General features: G+C 37.7%; 1 protein-coding gene across 1 annotated transcript in view; it reads right to left on the bottom strand.

The window, feature by feature from the left end:
• LOC150093786 (uncharacterized) overlaps window positions 1–23,696 on the bottom strand; it is a 374,903-nt gene that overhangs the window by 336,963 nt on the left and 14,244 nt on the right. The window contains exon 2 of the mRNA XM_090412515.1: window positions 5,536–5,749. Coding sequence (XP_090268641.1) covers window positions 5,536–5,749 — 214 coding nt within the window. The remainder of the gene's footprint in view (window positions 1–5,535; window positions 5,750–23,696) is intronic.

Genomic DNA, 23,696 nt, shown 5'->3' with positions numbered 1-23,696 from the left:
GATTTAGCCACTTTTGCAATGTGCCCCCTAAACTTCAATTCCTATCCAGCAACACTCCCAAATCCCTGGCCTCATCAATCTCCTGGAGTATGGTTCCACCAATGTGATATACTGCTGCTATTCTTTTCACCCCAAAATGCATAACCTTACACTTTGCAACATTAAATTGACATCCATTTTCCCTAGCTCAGTCCTCCAAACTATCCAAATCATCCTGTAAAATTTTGACATCCTGTGCACTCACAATTGTTCTACTCAACTTTGCATCATCAGCAAACAAGTGAACACTTCCTCTCAGATCCTTTCCTATATCACTGATGAACAAATTGAAAAGTAGTGGTCCAAGAACAGAGCCCTGCAGCACACCACTAGTGACAAGCCGTCTTTTGGACTCAACTCCTGAATAAACCACTCTCTGGTATCTCTCCATCAACCACCCCCCTATCCATCTCACCAACCCTATATCCATACCCATCTGCTCCAGTTTACTAACAGCTACTCCAAACACATTACTGAAATAATTCTAAATCAAATGATGGTCATCATTTGCCATTCCACTCAAAATCCAAGACAATTTTCCAACCAGAGTAACAAAGTAGTAAAAAAAAAAAAAAAAAAAAATCAGCATTTCATAAGTGGTTTGAGAGCAAAACTCCACCTTCACATTCAGTCTGCACTGCAGAACACAACAGCTGCAAAATAAAGTAACAAATAAATTCCAATTTGATCATGAAAGAACCAAATGCAAAAAACTTGCTACATGTTCAAAATGGCAGCAGGGCCTTCTCATTTACTGTCAGGGCCAATGAGTACAATTTCTGTTTTCTTATTCTCACCTAATACACATCCTAATGGTACTAACATAAATATTACTCAAAGATAAGACAGGCCTCCCCTCCCTCCTGGTATCATTCTTCTCCTCCTCCCAATCCTTCAGAGAATCAGATAATAAGGTGAGTTGCTATCAAAGTACATGCTGACTAGTCATATATGAAACAAAAGAAATGAGGTTTTCATAGGTGGAGTCTACAATAACAGACCAATGTGCATTTCTAAAGGGTAAAAGTGAATGGAGACCAAGTAGCACATAGACAGTGTATGTGATTTTGAGCAGGAATTAAAGGCATGAAAGTTCTCAACAGCACAACTATCCTAACTCTACTCGAGTAGGTTACCAGCAGCCAAGAAGTGAAGTGCACTTAGGTTTACTCCTTGTGATTTCCTTTTTTTCTTTTTCAGATGGACATTTATTTCAGCCTTTTGAGCAATGGGAAAGAAATATACGGAGAAGACAAGCCTCAATTAAAGAATTTAATAAAGTAATGAGCAACCCACTTCTTCCCCTGCACAAGACTCTCATAAATCCACCTAGTCTTTGACTAAAATCAAGAAACCCTTTCTGGTCCATGGACAAACTCTCTTCAGCTGCCTTACCATCAACACTTGGCATGTGGAGACAACACTAGTCCAACAATTTTCCAACAAACACCTTCCTGGATGAAGATCCCTGGGCTCTGCAGCCCAGTTTTGCTCTTCCTTAGAAAATTTGGTAATCTATCAACAAGATCAGAACTAACAAGGGCAGATGTGGCTGCCTCCTACATAAATGGAGACTGTCAAACCACCCTTATTGTGATTGCTCTCCAGTAGCCCAGATGATTATTCACATTGTGAATGACTGCCCAAGGCACCAATTTCATGGTGGTGGCGGCTTCTAAGACATCCATGAGGTGATGGGTGAAGCCCTGGATTGGCTGGACTGGACATAAACTTGTAGCTGCTTTGAATTCCTTTTGCCATAAGAATAAATAAATAAATTAGGATATAAATTTAACAAAAAAAAAACATATTTTCCCTGCTAAATACGTGTATTAAATACAAACATTTATATACAAAACATATTTATATGCTAATATATCAGTATGTTAACATACATGATGTCTGCTATCACTGAATTAGATTCAGATTTTATACCCATAGTATATGATTACCACTGTTTCAATAATTTTTAACTTCAACTTTTTATCAAAATAGGAATGGGACAAATGGGCTTCAGCGATTCATATATACTAATGCAAGAAGTATTAGGAACAAGAAGGATGAATTTTTGGCCTTGGTTGGCACTTCCAGGCCACAGGTTATTAGCATTAGTGAAACATGGTTGACAGAAGATGATACAGTTAATGGGATTGAATGTGAGGGGTATGGTGTGTTCGGAATTGACAGGGAAAATAAAATGGGAGGAGGAGTGTTACTGATGACAGCTGATGAGCTACAGCCAAGGAGAATAGAAGTGGAACTGCAGGATAGAGAAAAGAGCACATTTGAGGCTATTTGGTGTGAGACTGAAACTAGCAGAACAAAATATACAGTTGGGTGCTGCTATAGACCAGGTGATGGAATAGATGGTGGAGATAGTATGCATAAGCAAAATAAATGAGTGGAAGGAGGGTAATTATTATGGGAGATTTCAACTATGGTAACATTGATTGGAAGGAGGAGAGGACACATGGGAGGAAGGAATTGGATTTTATGCAGTTATTAAGGGATAACTATCTGCGACAGCATGTAATGAAAAATACTAGGGTCAGAGAGCGCTTGACCCAGTAATTGTATCTGAGAATTTGGTCGAAACAAATATGACCACATTGCCACCAATTGGTGAGAGTGATCATAGGTCTTGACCTGGGAGGTGGCTAAATGCATGGAATTTTCAATTAAGACAGGGTACATGTGGAATTATCAGGCTGGTAAGTATGAGAAGCTTAGGAGTTTTATTGGTTCAGTGCCATGGCATGTAAAACTGCAAGGGCTGGACGTTGATAGTGCATGGGAGGCAGTTAAGAAGTGTTTGCATGAGGAATGGCTGACTGTATACCTAGAGTCCGAATAATAAATCAAGTAGGGGTTAAATGGATGAATAACACCAAGCTTGAGCTGCAAAAAAATAAACAACTATGGAGGGAAATTAAGGAGAAAGATGGCCGATGGGCACATGAACATTATAAAGCGCAGGCCAGAAGGGTAATGAGTGTGGTAAGAAAAGCAAAAGCGGATTATGAAAGAACATTAGTCATGCAGGCTAAAGAGAATCCCAAACAGTTTTTTTGATATGTTGCAAGTAAAAGAAAAAATGTATATGGCAGAATGATTTTAAAGATTGCCGAGGTAGGGAAGTAACCAAATCAGTTGATATAGTTGAATTACTGAGCAAGCACTTTGCAAGAGTATATCATCCAGGTGGTGACATTGCAGGAATGAATGCAATAGATTATATAGGAATTGTGGTGAATGAAGTGGAGATGAATAGTCTATTACAAAACCTTAATGTCAATACATCTGTGGGATTGAATGGTATACCAGCTTGTGTTATACATGAAGCGGCTAAAGAATTGTCAGTGCCCTTGACCATTTTGTTTAATTTGAGTCTCGGGTCTGGGTTAGTCCCGAGGGGGTGGAGAGAGGGGAAAATAGTTCCACTGCATAAAGGAGGTTTTCCAAGACTGCTGTTGTAAATTACCGACCGATCAGCATATCAGGAATTGTTGTCAAGGTCTTGGAGAAAACAGTCAAGAGAAAAATACAGGATTGGACAGATGAAAATGGGATACTGTATGGGGGACAACATGGTTTTGTGAAGGGTAGATCATGCCTCAGTAACTTGCTCATATATTATAACACAGTGATGGCTGAACTGGATAAAGGTAATGGGTTTACAGTGATTCTACTGGACCTTGCTAAGGCCAGGATACCACATGGAATTCTAATCAGTAAACTGCAGTATATGGGGATGGATATAGGGTTGGTGAGATAGATAGAAGGGTGATTGATGGAGAGATATCAGAGATTGGTTTATTCAGGAGTAGATTCCAAAAGACGGCCTGTGACAAGTGGTGTGCCACAGGATTCTGTTCTTGGACCACTACTTTTCAATTTGTTCATTAACGATATAGAAAAGGATCTGAGAGGAATGTTCATTTGTTTGCTGATGATGCAAAGCTGGGTAGAGCACTAGTGAGTGCACAGGATGTCAAAATTTTGCAAGATGATTTGGATAGTTTGGAGGACTGGGCTAAGGAGAATGGATGTCAATTTAATGTGGCAAAGTGTAAGGTGAAAAGATCAGCAGCAGTATATCACATTGGTGGAACCGTACTCGACGAGGCCAGGGATTTGGTAGTGTTGGTGGATAGGTAGTTAAAGTTTGGCGGGGCACATCTCAAAAGTGGCTAAATCAGCTCATCAAATCACTTGGCTTCTGAAAAATACTTTAACATGCAGAGACAAACAAGTTATTGATCTCTGTGTCGAGCCTTGATAAGACCCCATCTAGACTACTGTGCCAGATTTGAGTGCCAGGGTTTCTTCTTGATGGGGAGGAGGTGGAGAGGATCCAGAGACAAGTGACCAAGATGATAGCAGATCTATGGAATGAACCTTATAAGAACAGGTTGAAGATTTGTGGGTTGTAGAAATTGGTTGATAGGTGGAAAAGGGGTGATATGATTGAGACATTCAAATTGCTGAAGGGTTTCTATAAGATTAATTTGAAGATATTTTTGAGAATAGGACTGGTGGTGGGAGGACTAAGGGCCATAAATGGAAGCTGGGCAAGAGTGTGATTAGCAAGGGTGTTAGAGCTAGGTTTTTTTTACTTGGAGAGAGGTGAATGAGTGGAATAAGCTGCCAGAGTCTGTTGTGGGTGCCATGACTATGAATGAGTTCAAGGCGAGGTATGATAGATACCGTGTGAATGTCGAATAGTTGTTCTTGACATGATGTTAGGGCCTCCCACAATGAGTCTAAGGACTCCTTGGAGTTGTCTGTAATAATAATAATAACAATAAAAAATATCATCTTGCATGCCGACATATAGCATAAGTCTTAAGATGTGTAATAAAAGAACCAAAATTGATTTATAAGGCAAATATTATTGGCATGAGCACTTGATCTTTTGTAATTGTTAACAATACAAGGTACTGAATACAAAGGCCAGATTAAGAGTATTGGTTTCATGCTACAATATAGAGTTCTTGGCTATTAGGCAGTGTATATTTTGTATATATACGTACCTGATGATAATTCTAATACAGTTAAAATATAAAGTGATATAACTTTAATTAAATTCTTAAATTCCACCACTGTAATTTCTATAACTCAAAAATATGAATAATGCTGCTTTTATTACTTTGTGTACCCTACTCATATTGCAGTCAATTGTTCTTTTATACAGTATATCATGTACTCTCAGGAGTTCTTATATGAAACTTGCCATATGGATGAAAACAAGATAATTTTGCTTTAAGCATATAATCCAAACCAGACCAAAGTTGAATTTGGGGACTATACTTTAATAAGAGTCCTTTAAAATAACAAAGTTTATCAAAATTCAACAAATGGATTTAAAGACTGAACATGACTTTGTGCAACACACACACACACACACACACACACACACACACACACACACACACACACACACACACACAACTATCGAATTGGAAAATTTATAATACATATTTACATTATTTTTACCTCTGTCAATGTCAAATGACCACTCTTCTTGATATAATGATGAAGAAAACCCACGATGCCGATGTGGCAGAGTTGCATATCTACCTGGAAGATCAAAACTTTCTTCAGCAATCTGAGATGATACTCGGGCACCACAAGAGGCTAAATTGAGATTTCTGGATTCACTACTAAATTCTCTTTGCCCAATATTGGTTTCGCAACTTAAAGGCAATTCCTATTTTACAAGCAAAAAAAAAAACAAAAAAAATAAGTCTATAAATATACAATTTGGAACTTTAAGCATTCATTTGCATAAATTTATTCTTAGCAAGTATACAAAGGTTACCTTTCAACAAACTTTAAAAGTAATACCACTCAAAAAAGGTTTGAAATCAAAATTCCCTGTACATCTTGGGACAGGCTGTTTAGTTTACAGATACGTCTAAACATCTAAGTATTAATGTAGGTATTCAAATGTCAAATTCAATTAAATAAGCCATGTAGTCCCTATTGCCATAATCTGTTATGTCCGTAAGCATAAAATGGTTCTAACATTTGAACCCACCTCAAGAGATCAAACATTAAACTTTTTTAAGGTATATTCTGGTTTTCAAACGACATGATCTCAAACAGGGCAATGGAAAATTGTCTCACATATGAAGACTAACTAGCATGCATAGTCCAAGCCCGTTAGAGCAGAAATACTATCCATTTTGCAATCCAGGCAGTCATACTAAAGAATTCATTACCTAAGGAACGAGACTGCTTGCAATGAATCCGTTAACTCAAAAGAGACAGTTATCATCACTAACAGTGGTCTATCATATAATCATATAGCTTATACCTAAAGGAGTCAGTAATGAATGCACACAGAGAAATATCTTGATATACCTAGTTGAGCTATAAATACTATTACAACTTAAACAGCAAATAAAACTTTAACCTATCACTAAATCATTTACAGATTTCAGCCCATACAAACCATATATGTATAACATGCATACAGCAGCACTCAATTTTCGAAATATTTTCCTTTTGCTTTATCATTTGATGGGGGCACACACAACATCCAACAGAAACATTGCTGCTGTTCGCTCCAAATCTGGTAATTATTATTATTATTATTACCCCATGGAGTCAAAGACACATCTGGGGGTTCCTTTTATCACACACACAGCTCATCATACTGTGCCTTGAATACATTCAAACTCCTTGCAGACCCACACTCTCAGGCAAGGCATTCCAATCATTCATAACTCTGCATGAAAAAAACTTGCCCCTCACTTTCCTACTCACACCCTCTATAGTTTCCAGGGATGACCCCTGATCTCCCACTATTTTCTGTAGAATTTCTCCAGCATTGATCCTATAACAACCCCCCTTACCAACTTAAAGGTCTCTATCATATCTCCCCCTTTCTTCTGTCCACCAGACTCTGCAAATTACATCTTCTCAATCTTTCCTCATACTCGACATTCCAGAGGTTAGAAACTACCTTAGTCAATCGACTTCGGACCCTTTCCAACATCTCTTCATCCTTCTGAAAACCAGCTGACCAAATCTCGGCACAATAGTCCATGTGTGGCCTAATCAAAGCCTTATACAACGGAACAAGAATCTCCCTACTTCTACACGTCAGTGTCCTCTGCATCATTCCTAGAAGCCTTTGTGTTGTCTTCACAATTTTGGCTACATGTCCCCTAAATTTCAGATTCTTATCCATTATCACTCCTAGATCTCTTATTTCTTCCACCTCCAACAATATATCCTCAACAAGCATAAATTCTGCATCCCATCTTTGTTTTCCAAATTTTAAAACCTTACATTTTGCAACATTGAACTCACATCTCCATTTCCATGCCCAAATCACTCAATTTATTCAAGTCTTCTTGTAAGGCCACAACATCTTCACTACTCTTCACGGTTCGTCCCAACTTTGCATCATCTGCAAACAACTGAATATCTCCATCCAAATCTTCACCTATATCGTTAATATACAAGTTAAACAGTAATGGCTCCAAAACAGACCCCTGAGGCACTCCACTAGTGACTTTCCTTTTCGTGGATATCGCTCCTCCATACACAATTTGTTGATACCTATCAGATAGCCAGTCTCCAATCCAATGCAATAATCTAATATCCAACCCCCATCTGCTCTAGTTTGACTATCAATTTATTATGCGGTACTCTATCAAAAGCCTTTGCAAAATCTAAGTATATTACCGTGTATCCTTCTCCTCTGTCCAAGGAAGCAGTCACTTTATTGTAATAAGTAAGTAGATTACTAAAACATGACTTCCCTTTAGCAAATCCATGCTGTCCATCAAAGATAATACAATTGTTGTCAACCCAACTCTGGATCCTAGTTCTCACAAGCTTTTCCAACAACTTAACCACAACACCTGACACACAGATAGGCCAATAGTTTGATGCTCGAGTTCGATCGCCTCCTTTATGAAGTGGCACAATCTTGCCCTCTTTCCACTCCTTAGGGACTTGACCAACTGCAAGACTCGTATTAAAAAAATATGTCAAGACAGGTGTCGACTCCCTGGCACATTCCTTCAGAATACGTGGCGATATATTATCAAGTCTCACAGCCTTATTAACATCTAGTTTACTCAACTCCCCATACACCTCTTGCTCACTTACAGTCAGTCTCTCCTCCCCATCATCTACTGCTCTCAATCTCTCCATGAAGTCACATTCACTAGATTGAAAGACTTTTATGAATTGCTCATTAAGCATCTCCACCACACAAATTGTTAAATTGTGAATGAAACTATGTTGTGTAATTTATTTTTTTTCATTCACATTTAACATTGCTTATTATGTATTAATCATAATTTGTATAAAGATTACTTATTGTTCCTTAATTAAAGATTACTATTTAAATATTTATTCTAAACTTAACCTACTATTAATTTATTAAATAATAATATGTGTAGAAATTTATGATAACTAAAATATATATGTAAAGTAACGAAAAGTGTATTATAAATAATTGTATACGTAATGAAAGAGCTGATTAAGTAGCTCAAATATTCTGTTTATTCTTATTTGTGAAAATTTAATGTTATGTAATCACTTATGTAAGAGTAGAGCGTTGTATTATATTAGTGAAATGTTTACGTTCATGCGTTGTCATGGAGACGCATGAAATAAACAAGCACGAGTCGAGGAGTGCGTGACCTTGGAACCAGAAAGGAGAAAGGGGAGGCAATAAGAATTTTATAGAGGAAAAGAAAAGAGTTTTGCGGCGCCTGAAGGAAGGTACGATACAAGCAAAGAAGTGAAAGAAAGATTATAAATTCTTTAGGGCAGAAATTCAAGAGCATAGTATTTAGAAGTGAGCAAAAAAACGTAGTGAATCTTATACTCAGCTGCAAGTGAAATCAGCTGTGGTTAGAGAGGAAAATTGATGTCGTAATCGGATAAATAAAGAACTGGACATTCAATGGGAAATTCTGATTAGTTCCAGTTAATCTTGGATTACGTCTTAATTCTGTGTTGCCTGAGAAGAATATAATGAACTTAACTTGTTGTAGAAAAGTAAACAAGGAAGGATATCAGTACCTTATTGCTGTTTTTTTAGAGTAGTGAAGCGCGATTAACAGTAGTTCAGTTAAAGCGTTGGAGAATTTTATTTAATGTGTTCCGCTAGCTCAAATAAGTTAATTCATAAGTGTGCTCGCAATAAATTGATGTATTGAAGATTGTATCTGGTAAGAGTAGTCATACATGTTTGTTTATTCTAACATTAACTATAGCGTATCTTCGAAGTTCAAGGTCCGAAATAAGATTGCTTGGAATAATGTCTACCTTGATTAGTGCCTGCTGTGAATTTAAACATTAAGTACAACTGATAGATGTGTGCAGACTGATCAAATGAGAAGTTTTGTTTTATTAACTTGAATTAAGAAAATTTATAATTTTGAAGCAGTGAATTGTATGTTAAAGTTTAGAACATTGAATTGGAATGAGTGACTTAGCAAGATGTATTAAGTTATTTGTATTGTTTCATTTAAAAGTAGAATTCATGTATTTGCTATATATCGTATATTAAATGTTTTATTTTGTTAATCTAAATATTGTGTTTGCCTGAACTCCCTTTTATTGCACCGTTGATAAAAAATTCAAATCTTGTGGGTGCCCCAAGTAGAATAATAATAAATGATTCGGCCTAATGAGAAGACTGCTAACTTAATTAAGAATTGATCCTACTATTTTATATAGACTAATCTAAAAATAGGGTGGTGCATTATAATTATAAATTTCTCTACTTTTGGATCGGTGATCAATTTGTAATTAGTTATTATATTGATAAGAGTGACTTGAACCAAGATGGCGGATTTAGAACATAACATGAAAATAGAACGTCACGACACCATCATCTACTGCTCTCAATCTCTCCATGAAGTCACATTCACTAGATTGAAAGACTTTTATGAATTGCTCATTAAGCATCTCCACCACACATTCTGCAACAGCTGTCTTTATACCATTTTCTCCTATCAATGTCATCCTGTCATTCTGTAGGCACCAGGGGGCGGAAAGAAACTGCTGGTGTAAAAAGGTTAGAAGAGATATAAGGAAGTGGTGAACAGCTGATGCATGAAGAATACAACACTCAGGTCAGGAGAGAGAGAGACCAGCAAAATAAGGAAAGCAAAAGTTGAATATTAGAAGAGATCGGCTATGAGATCCAAGGAAAATCCTAAGGAATTCTTTCCTTATGTGGCCTGTAAGAGGAGGAATGATTGTGGAAGAAAGACATTGTAAACAAACATGGGAGTGGAATGAATGATGCAGAAGACATAGTAGAGTTGTTTAATGATCAATTTATTGTGGTATTTCATCCTGGAGAAATATGTTTGAATATAGAGAGAGAGAGAGATGGAGAGGGTTCAAGGTTTAGAAGTGAAAGAAGAGAGTGTTTTAAATACTGAATACTCTGGATGTCAATAAAGCAATGGGACTGGATTGGACTTGCCCATGGGTCCTGAGGGAATGTGCTAAAGAAATGACAGCTCTGCTGACTTAGTTTTTCAATGAGAATCTAGCAATAGGTAAAGAGCCCAAGGAGTGGAAGAAAGGTAAGATTGCCATTGTAGCAGAATGAAAGTGTCAAACTATAGACCAGTTTATATTTCTTCAGTTGTTAAGATTTTAAAAAATTAGTGAAAAAAGTCATTTCCTTAAAGAGTGCTCATGTTTTAGTAATCTGACTGCCTTTTATAATAAAGTAAAAAGAGCAGCTGATAAGAGAAAGGTTTATACTGCAAAAACATTTGACAAGTTGCCATGTGGTAAGTTGATATTTGTTACAGCACATGTTCAGATGTCAGGTTAGTGAATTCGAGTGGGAATTGGCTGTCTGATAGATATCAGAGAGTTGTATATGAGGGAGCAGTAGTAAGGAAGCAGACAGACAGTAGGTTTCCAAAGGGCTCAGAGAATACAGGTTGAAGAACTGCAGGTGCTTGAAATATTGCAGAATCACATAAATGAACACAGCAATAGGATTAGATGACATATCGGCCTGTGTGTACTGAGAATTCCAAGGGAATTAACAGCTCCCTCAGACCAAGCTGTTTAATTTAAGCCTCAGTACTGGGAAGGGGCCAATGGAGTGGAGAGAGGGCAAAATAGTCCCACTGCATAAAGGAGGCCTCAATAAGTAGAAAATTATAGGCCAATCAGCATCTCAGGAGTTGTGGTTAAGGTATTTGAGAAATTGGTGAAAGATGGAATTCAGGACTGAGTGGAGAGGAATATGATACTCTATTAGGGACAACATGATTTTGTGAAGGGTAGGTCTTACCTTAGTAATTTTTTTACTTTTTATAATCGAGTAACAATCAGCTGGGATAAAGGAAATGGCTACTCAGTGATATTCTTAGATTTTGTAAAAAACATTTGACAAGATTCCACATAGAACTCTATTCCATAAATTGGAGCAAATGAGGATAGATATGAATCTGATGATTTGGATTAGAAGGTGGCTGATGGACAGATATCAAAGAGTGGTTTATGGAGGAGCTGAGTTCAGGAAAATGCAGGTACCACAAGGTTCAGCACTTTGTCCTCTGTTATTTAATTTGTACATCAGTGATATAGGAAATGATTTGAGAGGAAATATTCAGTTGTGTGCTGACGATGTTAAACTGGGAAGAGCAATGGTAAATGAAGGTTTAAACAAATGGCAGTATTATTATTATACGGGCACTTCCATGGAGTCCGAAGACTCATCACAGGAGACCCAATCTATTATATCTCTCCTTGAACCCATTAACAGACAAACCACTCATAACCGACTCTGGCAACACATTCCACTCATTCACAACTCTCCAAGCAAAAAAAAAAAAATCTAGTCCTTACTAACCACACTTTTATTCAATTTCCAGGGATGACTCCCTTGTTCTGCTCCCTATAGCCAAGTGCTGAAACATTTCCCCTGCATCATTTCAATAAAAATCATTTAAGTAACTTAATTGTTTCTATCAAACCCCCTTCTTTTTCTCCTATCAATGAACTTCTGCAATCCACACACCCTCAATCTTTTCACATAGGAAACATTCCACAGGCCACTCACCATCTTGGTCACTCACCTCCGAATCCTCTCCACTGCTTCCTCATCCCCAAAAAATCCAGGGGACCAGACTTGAGCACAGTAATCCAGATGTGAGTGTATGCCTTATAAAGAGGAATAACCACTTCCTTATCTCTACTTGTTAATCTGTTCTTCAATAGCTAAGTAATCTTATGGGCTACCTTAGCAACATATCGTCTAGACTTTAACTCTCTGTCTACCACCATCCCTAAATCTCTAGCTTCATCTATTTTCTGGAGTACAGTGCCATCAATATGAGACACGGATTGTAATCTATTTATCCTAAAATGCATAACTTTACATTTCTCAACATTAAACTGACACCCATTAACTTTTGCCCATACCGACAGCCTATTTAAATCAAGTTCTCTACATTGCCTTAACTATTACTCTATCTAATTTCACATTATCAGCAAACACTGAATATTTCCTATATCATTTATGCAAAAATGAAACAGTTGTGGTCCCAGCACTGACTTCACCTCGAATCTGCCTCTCCATATACCACTCTTTGATATCTATCCAATAGCCACCCTATTATTCATTTAACCAGTGTCATATCCATCCCCGTTTGTGCAAATTCCAGCAAAATCATCATGAAGCCATTTCCTTTATCCAACTCAGCTGTTATTCTATTACTAAGGCATGACAGATCCTTCACAAAGCCAAGATGACCCTCATACAGTATCATATTTTTATCTAACTATTCTTGAATTCTCCTTTTTACCAATTTTTCTAGTACTTTTACCACCACGCCTGAGATACTAATTGGTCTATAATTTACTACTATAGTCTCAGAACCCTCCTTATGTAAAGGTATAATCTTGCCCTCTTTACACTCCCTTCGAACTCTACCGGAGCTGAGACTTAAATTAAAGAGCCTAGTCAAAGGCTTTGCCAGTTCCCTTGAACATTCTTGCAAAACCCAAGCTGATATCCCATCTAATCCCACAGATGTATTTACATTGAGATTCTGCAATACCCTAAGAACCTCCAATTCATCCACCTCTGTTCCCACATTAGTGTCTGTCACACAGGTTAAAGTAGTAACCTCACTAACTCAACTATTTTATCTGCTTCTGTCTCCTCATGATCATCATCATCATCACTCATTAAGGTTAATCTTCCATAGTCATTCTTCCTCTTACTTGCCACATAATGAAAGAACGGTTTGGGATTTCCTTTGGCCTGTTTGGCTAGATTCTTCTCATAATCTGATTTTGCCTTCATTGCCATACTGGTCACCTTTCTTGCCTAAGCCTTGTACTGTTCATGAGTTTGCTGGTCACCTTTTTCTTTATATACCCTCCACAGCATTTCCTTGTTCTGCAGCTTGCGCTTAATGACATTACTCATCCATCTAACTCCTGTCTGATTAACCCTCCTAACCTTAAGTGTACAATTTAATATAATTTAATCCTCTCAATGACCCTTAACTATATCCCATGCACTACTGACATCCTTACCCTGCAGTGTTTTATGATTCAGATTTAAGCTTCTTCCTAAGCATGTCATAATCACCTGCCTTGTAGTTCCACAAATATCCCTTCTTGATAGAATATTCCTCATGCTTTACAATATCCCAAGTTAAGACTGCATGGTCACTTTCACCAATTGAAGGCAATGTTGTCACCTTGGTTATGGATAGCTCTTCGGATCCTATAACCAGGTCCAATACTCGCTCACCCCTAGTTACCTCCATCACATGCCGTCTTAAGTGATTAGCTCTTAGCAGGTGTATAAATTTTATTTCCTTCCTGCCATGTGATCTTTCTACCCTCCAGTCTCCATAGATGAAGTCCCCCACAATAATCACTCAACCTGTACTGTATGGGAAGTATGGCTACCAGTTTAATGTGTCCAAGTGTAAGGTGATGTACTATGGGAAGCTGTGTACTATACTGATGGAACTGCTCTGCAGGAAACTGATGAGGCCCGGGATTTCGGTGTGATTGTGGACAGGGAGTTAAAGTTCAGAGAGCATATTGTGAAGTAACCAAAACGGCGCATCACATTATGTGGTTGTTGAAGAACACACTAACAAGCAGGGATAGAGATGTTCTTCCCCCCTATATAAGGTCTTAATAAAGCCACATCTGGACTACTATGCACAGATCTAGACTCAGGATTCCATGAGGATGAAGAAGTTATGGAGAGAATCCAGAGGTGAGTGACAAAGATTGTGGCAGGTCTGTAGAATGCTCTCCATGAAAATAGATTTACAGTCTGTAGGCTTTGAAAATTAGCTGATAAGCAAAAAAAGACACATGATAGAAACATTTAAGTTATTAAAGGAATTTTATATAGAGGGGATATGATAGAAACATTTAAATTACTAAAAGGTTTTTATAAGATTGATGCAGGGGAAATGTTTCAGCTGTGTGATAGCCATGGAAGAGCAAGAGAATTTCCTCCCTGGAAATTAAGGAAAAGTGTGGTTAACAAGGGTGTTAGAACGAGGCTTTTCACCTGGAGGGCGGTGAATGAGTGGAATGCATTGCCTGACTCAGTTGCGAGTTCTTCGTCTGCAAATGAATTCAAGAAGAGATATGATAGATATTGTTTTGATAGTTGGGGTCTCCCGTAATGAGTCTACTGACTCCATGGAGATACCCGTAATAATAATAATAACAACAACAACACTGGCCAACAAAAAAAATTTTTTTTTCTGCTGATTATGATCTGACACTTGTTTTTTACTAATTTGGGTGCGGTGATTTCAAATATCAAACCCATTTTTCTCTATCACGTCAGGTTTTTCCTCTATGGCATTTTCATTTTGCTAATTTGTAAGTTTTTGATAGTTTTAAGGAGGCAGTACTATTTAGAGGATCAAAAAAATCGATTTTTTAATATTATTTTCTGAAAGTATGTACTTTTAAAAATCTGTTCCTAACTTTTTATCAAGAAATTCAAAAAATTCCCAAAGATATAGCCTATTATTCAAAGCGGTGCGCAGATCAGAATCGGAGCGCTCACCACTCTCGCTTGTTAGTAAACGAATAAATGCATAAGAACCTGCAATGGCATGTACTGGCGCTTTGAATGCGAGAGAGGCCGATAACCGAACTAATATATTTAGGTAATGAAAAGTAGGTGATGACAACTGCCTAAAACAAATGAATGCTATATGTGTCATAGCAGAAAACGATCGAAATCAGTCAATTGTTAATCGATCGTGAAAGTATGATGAGCGCTTATAACGTTTCAATAAAGTCTCTGGTTTTTTTTGTCTTGTTAATTGCATGTTAGTCGGCAATGACAAGCCGCTTCGTTTACTAACAGTTTGTTTAGTCAGTAAGGTCAGCAAGTTTGTTTACTGACCTCGGCGCAATGGTGTAGTTTAGACCTTTCTCCAGCAGTGAGAGTTCACCTTGGGTGAGATTGTAGTTTGATTGGTTGATAACCAAGCTGTGGTCCGATGGTGGTTGGTTGCTCCTAGCTTCGTTTGTGGGTGATCGGCTGTTCTTTTCGTTATGGCATCCTGATTGTCTTGTGCTTTCATATTGTTGTAGTGCTTGAAACTTCATTAGTTTTTCCTTGTTTTTCGGTAATAGGTATTTGCCTGAGTCGTCTGTGATCCTGTCTAAAATATCCCAAATTTCTGGATTAACGTAGTTGGATAGTTCTAATGTAAGTTGTAGAACTTTGGCTTGGGTAGATGCTAGGTTTTTTCGTGCCTCGTGGATCTGTTCTCTTAACAAAGCTTTTTTCAACCAGGCATAGATACAGAGCGCTTTAGCTGATTTAAACTTCTTTAGTTTAATGCAGTTGGATATTAAGTTGCTGTCTCTACATCATTTCAAAAAGGCAAGTCGATTGATTAACAAGGAAACACGTATCTTTAGCTTACCGTAGAGGCTGCACTGCTTGTCGGTCACATCTCCATGGATTATGATGACTCTGTTAAGGTTACACAGTGATCAGCATTCATATTTCCGAATTTAGGGACACAAAACACACACGTTGAAATGATTATTTTACTTATTAATAATAAAATAACAATTTGACGTTTCGACCCCTGCAATGAGGTCATCATCAGAAGGATACATGTGTATATGGAACCAAGCTACATGCTCTTGCAGTCTGTATATGATGACTGCCTCTGGGCATTTAGCTTTGATCATATAAATTGTCTGTAGTCTGTATATGCTACTGTCAAACAGTATACAGAGAACGTATGAGCTGATCTAGAAGCTGCATCTACAGTCTCATTTCCCTTAATTTCAATGTGCTTGTGAATCCTGCACAACTAAACATCAAAATTAAGGGTTTTTGTTTTGTATAACAGGTGTGATACCTCAGAGAACACTGGATGTTGATTATACATTGGAAAGGAGATAGCCTGTAAAGAGCTCAATGAGTTTGTATAAATTACACACTTTTGGTACTGGTTTTCTTTTATATGCAGAAGTGCAAACTGAATGGCATGAAATTCAGTTGTACTGCTGTATAATTACTGCAATCAGATGTGATCTGGTAGGAAATGCAGTAACACAACCAATGCAGGTGACCAGTTCCTGAGCCATCAGTACAGATGGGCAAGAAATCAGAGTGGGCTGCTCTGTGTGCATTAAACAATTGCAGGTAGACAGATGATGGAGTATGAGAATTCTGTAGATGACAAAGCGAGAGGTCGTAGTGTGGAGTGCAAACCTGTCATGAAGGGATGCTGTTATGTTTGGTGTGGGCAATGATTTCACCATTCATGCCAACAGCTTGCATAGTCTCTTTTGCATACCACATACCAAAAGGACATATGGCAGTCTGACATGTGTGATATTGAGTTTCCCAATGAAGAGAAAAGAGATTAGTCCATGTAAGATTATCTTACTTAAGATAATCTTACATGGACTTAAGGGCATACTTAGGAGACAACTGTTTCCATCTAAGTGACAGAGCAAATTCATTTACTTCAACATACAGACTTTGAGTGGGTGATGTGTAAAAGGCACCAGTAGCTGTATATCCTGATGATGGATGAGATCCAATCATTGAAGTGGTTCTGCCATGCAGAACCACAGACTTGAGATCCATAATACACAGAATGTAAGTTTTCTGTCAAAGATGAGTCCCAAAAACTCAGCTTCTGTTGCTACTGGAATTACAGTAAGTTCCATTCTTAATTCAGGATCTGGGTATAGTGCATTTTCAACAGAAGTGTACACAAAACACTTTTTTCTGATGAAAACCTGAACTCATTACTAAGCGCCCATAGAGAAACAAGATCAATTGTTTGCTGAAGTTGTCTTTCAATTACCCTCATGTTACGAGAGTGACAATAAATTGTGAAGTCGTCAACATATAGAGTATTGTCTACAACGAGAGAAAGCTGTTCAGTGACGGAGTTAACTTTGATAGGGAAAAAGTCTTGCAGAACACCCTGTTCTTCTTGATATAGCTGAGAGTGTATTTCCCACTCTCAGTTGGAAAGCTTGCCTGGACCAAAAGTTCTTAATAAATACAGGAAGGTGTCCTCTGAGACCTACGTTATAGAAATCTTTTAATATCTCATATCTTCAGGCTGTGTCATAAGCGTTTTCCATGTCAAAGAAAAGTAAAACCAGATGTCCTTGCTTCAGGAATGCATCTCTTATACAAGTTTCAGAATGAATGAAATGGTCTGAAATTAAACGATGTCTACTAAAGCCACATTGTGTATTGGAGAGAAGATCACTGCTTTCTAAATACCAGAGAAGCCTGGCATTAACCATTTTCTCTAATATCTTACAGAGACAGCTAGCAAGAGCAATAGGCTGATAATTATTTGTTTGTGTTGGATCCTTTCCTGGTTTTGGGATAGCAATGACAACTGACTTATGCCAAAAATCCAGACACTCTTCCTCCACAAGTATTCTATTGTATATTAATAGAAGGAGATCCATAGAATATGATGGAAGATGTTTTATCATTTCATAATGGATGTAGTCAGGCCCTACTGCACTAGGGCGAGACAGTAAAAGAGCTCTTTTTAGTTCTTCCTTAACTACTTCCTTTAGGCTGATTGTATGGCTCAAGCCCATTGGTAGAAAAATTTAACCTTTTTTTTTTTTTTTGCTGTTCTTTCAGTATTAAAAATTCAGGAGGATATAAAGCTGTTGCTAAGATTCTGGCAAAATTTCTTCCCAAAGTGTCTACAATAGTTTTGGAATCAGCAATAACATTTTCGTTATGGTCTAAGATAGACCAACAGTGTGTTCTGTATCTACCTTTCATTTTACGGATTTCATTCCATAAAACATTTTACGCTGATCATTTGATTAATGATGAGGTAAATTGGATCCAAGATTGTTTTCGACTCTGATGTCTCAAATAACGTACTTTGGGCTGAGCACTTTTTAAGGCTATTAAGTTTAATGTGGTGGGGTATTTACGAAATATACCTCATGCTCTGTTTTATGTTGAGCCCATACACAAGAGGTTGGCTGATCAATACATTATATGATACAGTACATTAGTACTGTATATGGGTAGTGGGTTGGGAAAGGAGGAACTTATTTACATTTGATTTAAAAGCCTGTAAGTTGTATTCCTTGGGAAATACATCAGGTGGAAGACTGTTCCACAGTACACCAGCAGCAGGGATGAAGGAGAAGGGAAAGAAACTTGTCCTATGGGTTTCAAGGTGTACTGTTAAAGGATGTTGGGCGGCAGCTGTATGTGTTCCAACAGGTAGTACTGAGTAGGAGAATTATTGATGCTATTTCAGATGAATATTTGCCATGAAAATATTTATAGGATACACATATCCCAGAAACCAAAAAAATCTGTGCAAAAATGGGAGGAGTGAGTTGGTAAGAGATGGGTCATTAATCAATCTAATTGCTCTCCTCTGTATTCACTCAAGCATTTTGAAGGAGCTCTTAGGGGTTCCCATGTCAAATGTGAGAGCAGTATTCAATAGCTGGAAGGATTTGTATAAGATTATTAACAGTTTAGAGGTGAAGCAATGTCTTGAGTGAAAGAGAAATCCTAGTTTTTTGGAAGCTGAGAATGCAATGGCTGTGATGTGTTTATGTCAGGGTAATTCCAAGAAGAAAAATCTTATCTTGTTTGGAAATTTGAGTGTTATCAAAAATAATACTGAGGGAAAATGGTTCATTTTTTGTGAGAAATAAGACAGAACTGGGTTTTACTAGCACTGAAACATGGTTATCTGAGTCCCATTGGAGGATGGCTTGGAGATTGGAATTGAGGGCAGTGGTGGTTGATGTTCTGTAGGTTGAAGTGAGTTGTGTAGAGTGAGGTTTGGTCAAATGAAAGGGAGAAGTGCAATGTGCTGTCATCTGCAAAACTGTGTATTTGGGTTGGAGGTCAACTTAAGTAGGTCATTGATATACAGAAGCAAGAGGGTTGGTGAGAAAACAGAACCTTGTGGAATCCTGGAATTAGCTGGATGGTGAGAGGATAATGAACCATCTACCATCACACATAGGGTGCGCCAGAACAGAAAGCTGGCAATCCAAATGCAGGAGTCCTGAGATAGCCCAAATGATAGGAGTATGCTTAGTAAGCCTTTGTGCCAGACCTGGTCAAAACCTTTAGAGATATCAAGTGCACTTGAGATTCGCCAAATTTCTCCATGACATTTGTCCATAGATGTGTGATATATAAGAGTAGATCTTCTGTTGATTGCCAGCAACAGAATCCATACTGGTGGTTGCTTAATAGCTGGGTGTCTTCGAGGTAGTGTAGGAGTTGAGAATTGATCTTTTTTTGCTGTCTGCAATTCTGGGTTCCACAAAGGCTTTGGACAGAGTGAAAATTGAAATGATGTTCTTGGAATGGAGGCTGTTGCTGCTGCCTGGAAATGCAGCCTGTTACATACTTTACTGCTTCATTAATAGATCTTTGACTGATGGTATCAACATCAAATTTTGCAAGATGGGAAAAAGTATTCCAGTCAGCATGGTCCATTTGCCATATGGGCATCCATGTAGGGAAACATGAAGACCCTATGCAAAGAACAGGAAAGTGATAAGTTCCATATATGTTTTCTTCAACATCCCACAAGCAGTGGAAGAATGGAAGAGGAGCAAAAGAGGAGCTGTAAGATAAATTGCAGAATATAAGTGGGTAGGCATATGGAAGAAAGTATTGAGTCTATTATTCGAAAGGGAGAGGTCATTGTTGACAAGGATTTTTTCAATGATTAGGCCTTGTCTATTTGTGTTGCCAATATCCCACAGAGTATTGTGACTTTAATAGTCACAATACTCTGTGACCCATAAGAAGTATGGGTTCAGGCAGTTGCAGGATAAGGGGATCAGGATCAATTTAACTCAGCACTTGGTGGTAAATAAATTGAACAAACTGAGAACATACAATAAGAAATCCCACAGATAGGCAAATCACTACTGTTTCCAGAGCACCTATTAAGTTGGACTTGATGGAAAGGAATATGACTGCCCACTAACATAGCTACTCCTCCATGAGTAGGACCAACTCCAGTTCTGTCCAAGCATATAACAGTGAAATTCCTTAAGATAGGGTCCTCACTGGGTCTTAAGTATGTTTCCTGTAGACAGAAACAGAAAAGTTTGCATTTCTGCAACAAAATCTTGATATCAACAATATTTTGGCAAAGCGCACAACAGTTCTATTAATTTTCTTATCAATAATTTTCTTATTGTTTTAGCTTTATAGACTTGTCTAGTTTTCAGGAGATTGATGGCCTACCTTTGTCAGGTTTATATTTATCAGTTATTTTTGGGAAGTATGGAAGGCCAGTGTCCATCTCTTCCTCTAAAATATTTAATACATCTCGTGTATCAGGGTTAGTTGGCAAGTTTAATTTACCTTCAGTGGATAACAAACTATCCATTTTTTTGTGGGGGTGTCTGGTGGTTTATTTTTAAGTGATATCTTTGGCATAATTTTTTTGACAAATGGGTTCTCATTGAATGGAACCATTTTTGAAGTTGTCTCTGGAGTAAGACTGTAGGTCATGTAATTGATGTGCTCAACAGACAAGCACTCACGATTATAAAGTTCAGGTATGGTGAAATTATCAGATGGTGGAATAGACGTGTTTGAGATGCTGGTGACACTTTCTTAACTGCCACCTTTTCAGCATAAGAGGATCTCAAAACAGGTGTAGCAGTGGTTAACTTCCTTTTTGCATCCTGATATGATATATTTTATTATGTTTAAATTATTTGTATTTCTTTTTCATCTTTCCACTTCTGACATACACAAGAGTAAGCTGAATGATCTTCTTGACAGTTGACATATTTGGCTTTTTTGCAGAGCAAGATTTGTTATCATGCTCTTTACTACCACACTAAGAACAGATAGTAGAGCCACAACAGGCAGTTTGGGCATGCCCATATTTCAAACATTTAAAGCATCTTAGCAATGTACGCTCTATGCTTTTACAGATGTTGGAGGCTAAGGTGCATCAAAAGGAAGGATGATATTCCTGGTTTGAACCATGTGACCATCCCTACATATCAGGATGCAGCTCACACCTGTCACTCCCTGATCTTTAAGCTTTGAAGATCTCCTCATCAGGAACATCAAGGAGATATCATTCCTATACAAGAATTTGGTGTTTTATGTGGTGTTACTGTGATGACTGATATTCCACCCATTGATGTTCCAAGTAGTTTCTAGAAATGTTGCTGACACAATGTGTTTCCACAAGGATATCACCAGAACATAATTTCTTAAGTTTGGGAGATCCTGCCAGTCCTTCCAAACCCTGTTGAATAAGGAAGGGTGACATTTTCTCTATTTGCTTTTCACCTGTTATATGGATGATCAAAAACACTGGAACATTTACACTAGTATCATGTATCTGTATCAATCAGTACTTGGCTGGAACTATGTTAGAGTCCCTGAAATATTCGAGGATGAAGAATTTATGCTCAAGGGGTTTTTGGTTTGGTGTGACGTGGATGCCCATTAACCAGCAAGCAATGACTTGCTGGTTAATGGGCATCCACATCTAAAATTACCAAAAGTTAGCATTCATGAGGCTTTGCAATTTACATTCTCTCAATCTGTCCTTGTACTCCACATTCCAAAGGCCACTGACCACTCTTGTGAATCTTCTCTGGAACCTTTCTAACATATCACCATGAAAACCTGATGATCAAATCTGTGCACAATAATCCATATAAGGCCTTGTTACAATGCCATTGTAACCTCTTTATTTCTGAAGGCCAGATTCCTCTGCATCATTGCCATTATCTGCTGTGATGTCTTCACAACTTATGCAATGTGGCCCCTGAATTTCAGGTCCTTGTCCACCACCACCAGATCTCTCATCTCCTCTACCAAGTGTATACTTTGCATATCATTGTTGCTTACCAAATTTCAAAACCTTATACTTTGCAATATTGAACTGATATTTCCACTAATATGCCCATTCATGCAATCTATTCAAGTCCTCCTGTAAGTCCATAACATCTGCTTGAATGTGCATTATGTTCTCCAGTGATATGCAAACAGCTGCACATCACTAGTTAAACCCATTCCAATATCATTAATATATAAACAACAATGGTCCCAAAACGGACCCCTGCAGCACACCACTTCCTCTTTTGGGATACTACACCCCCATATACAACTTTCTGATACCTATCTCACAGCCAGTCAACGATCCAACTCAAAAGTTTGTTATCCAATCCTATCTGTTTCAATTTATTTAACAGCTTGTTGTGTGGCAGTCTATCAAAAGCTTTTGCAAAATCTAAGTATATACCACTGTACATGCATCTCCCTTGTCCAAGGCATTTGTCACTTTCTTATAATGCATAAGTTAGTGAAACACAATCTTCCTTTAACAAACCCATGTTGATAACTACAGAGAATACAACTGTTATCAACCCATTTCTGTATCCTACTTCTCACCAATCTCTGTAGTACTTGCACCAACTCCAGTGAAGATATACAGATTAGCCTATAATGTGTAGCCACAGCCTTATCACCACCTTTATGCAGTGGAACAATATATCTTCTTTCCACTCCCTTGGAACCTGTGCTGTTGTAAGATTCTTATTAAACATGCATGCCAGTGTGACTGCCAATTCCCTGGAACATTCCCTTATGATACGTGATGATATGTCATCAAATGTTGTCACCTTATTGACATCAAAGTATTTCCTCAAATACCTACTGGTCAATCACAATTAAGCCATCCTTTCCTATGCCTTCTAAATTTAAGTTCCTCATGATTCAACCCTGATGAGGATGAAACATGCTTATAAATTGATCACTAAATACCTCAACAATGTTATCTGCAGCAGTTACCATTCTATCATTTTTATCCATTAACATCATCTTACCATAATCATTCTTCCTTCTACTTGTCACATATCTAAAAAAACTCTTTAGGGTTTTTCTTTGCCTGATTTGTCAATTTCTGCTCATGCTGCACTTTTTGGTGTCCTCACTAAGTCAGTCACTCTCCTGACTTGTTCTTTATACTCTTCATGTAACTGATTATTATCATTATTCATCTTGTATTGATTCCAAAGTACCTTCTTTCAGATTTCATGCTTAATCCCTTCATTCATCCATTTTACACCTATTGTATTCATCCTTTTGACCTTCAGAATACATT

The sequence above is a fragment of the Typopeltis vanoorti genome, chromosome 23 (genome assembly GCF_054136105.1).
Source record: "Typopeltis vanoorti isolate ZY-2024b chromosome 23, IOZ_Tvanoo_1.0, whole genome shotgun sequence".
Classification (NCBI taxonomy): Eukaryota; Metazoa; Arthropoda; class Arachnida; order Uropygi; family Thelyphonidae; genus Typopeltis; species Typopeltis vanoorti.
Note: the sequence above shows the minus strand (reverse complement) of the source record. Positions and strands in the feature narration are given on the sequence as shown.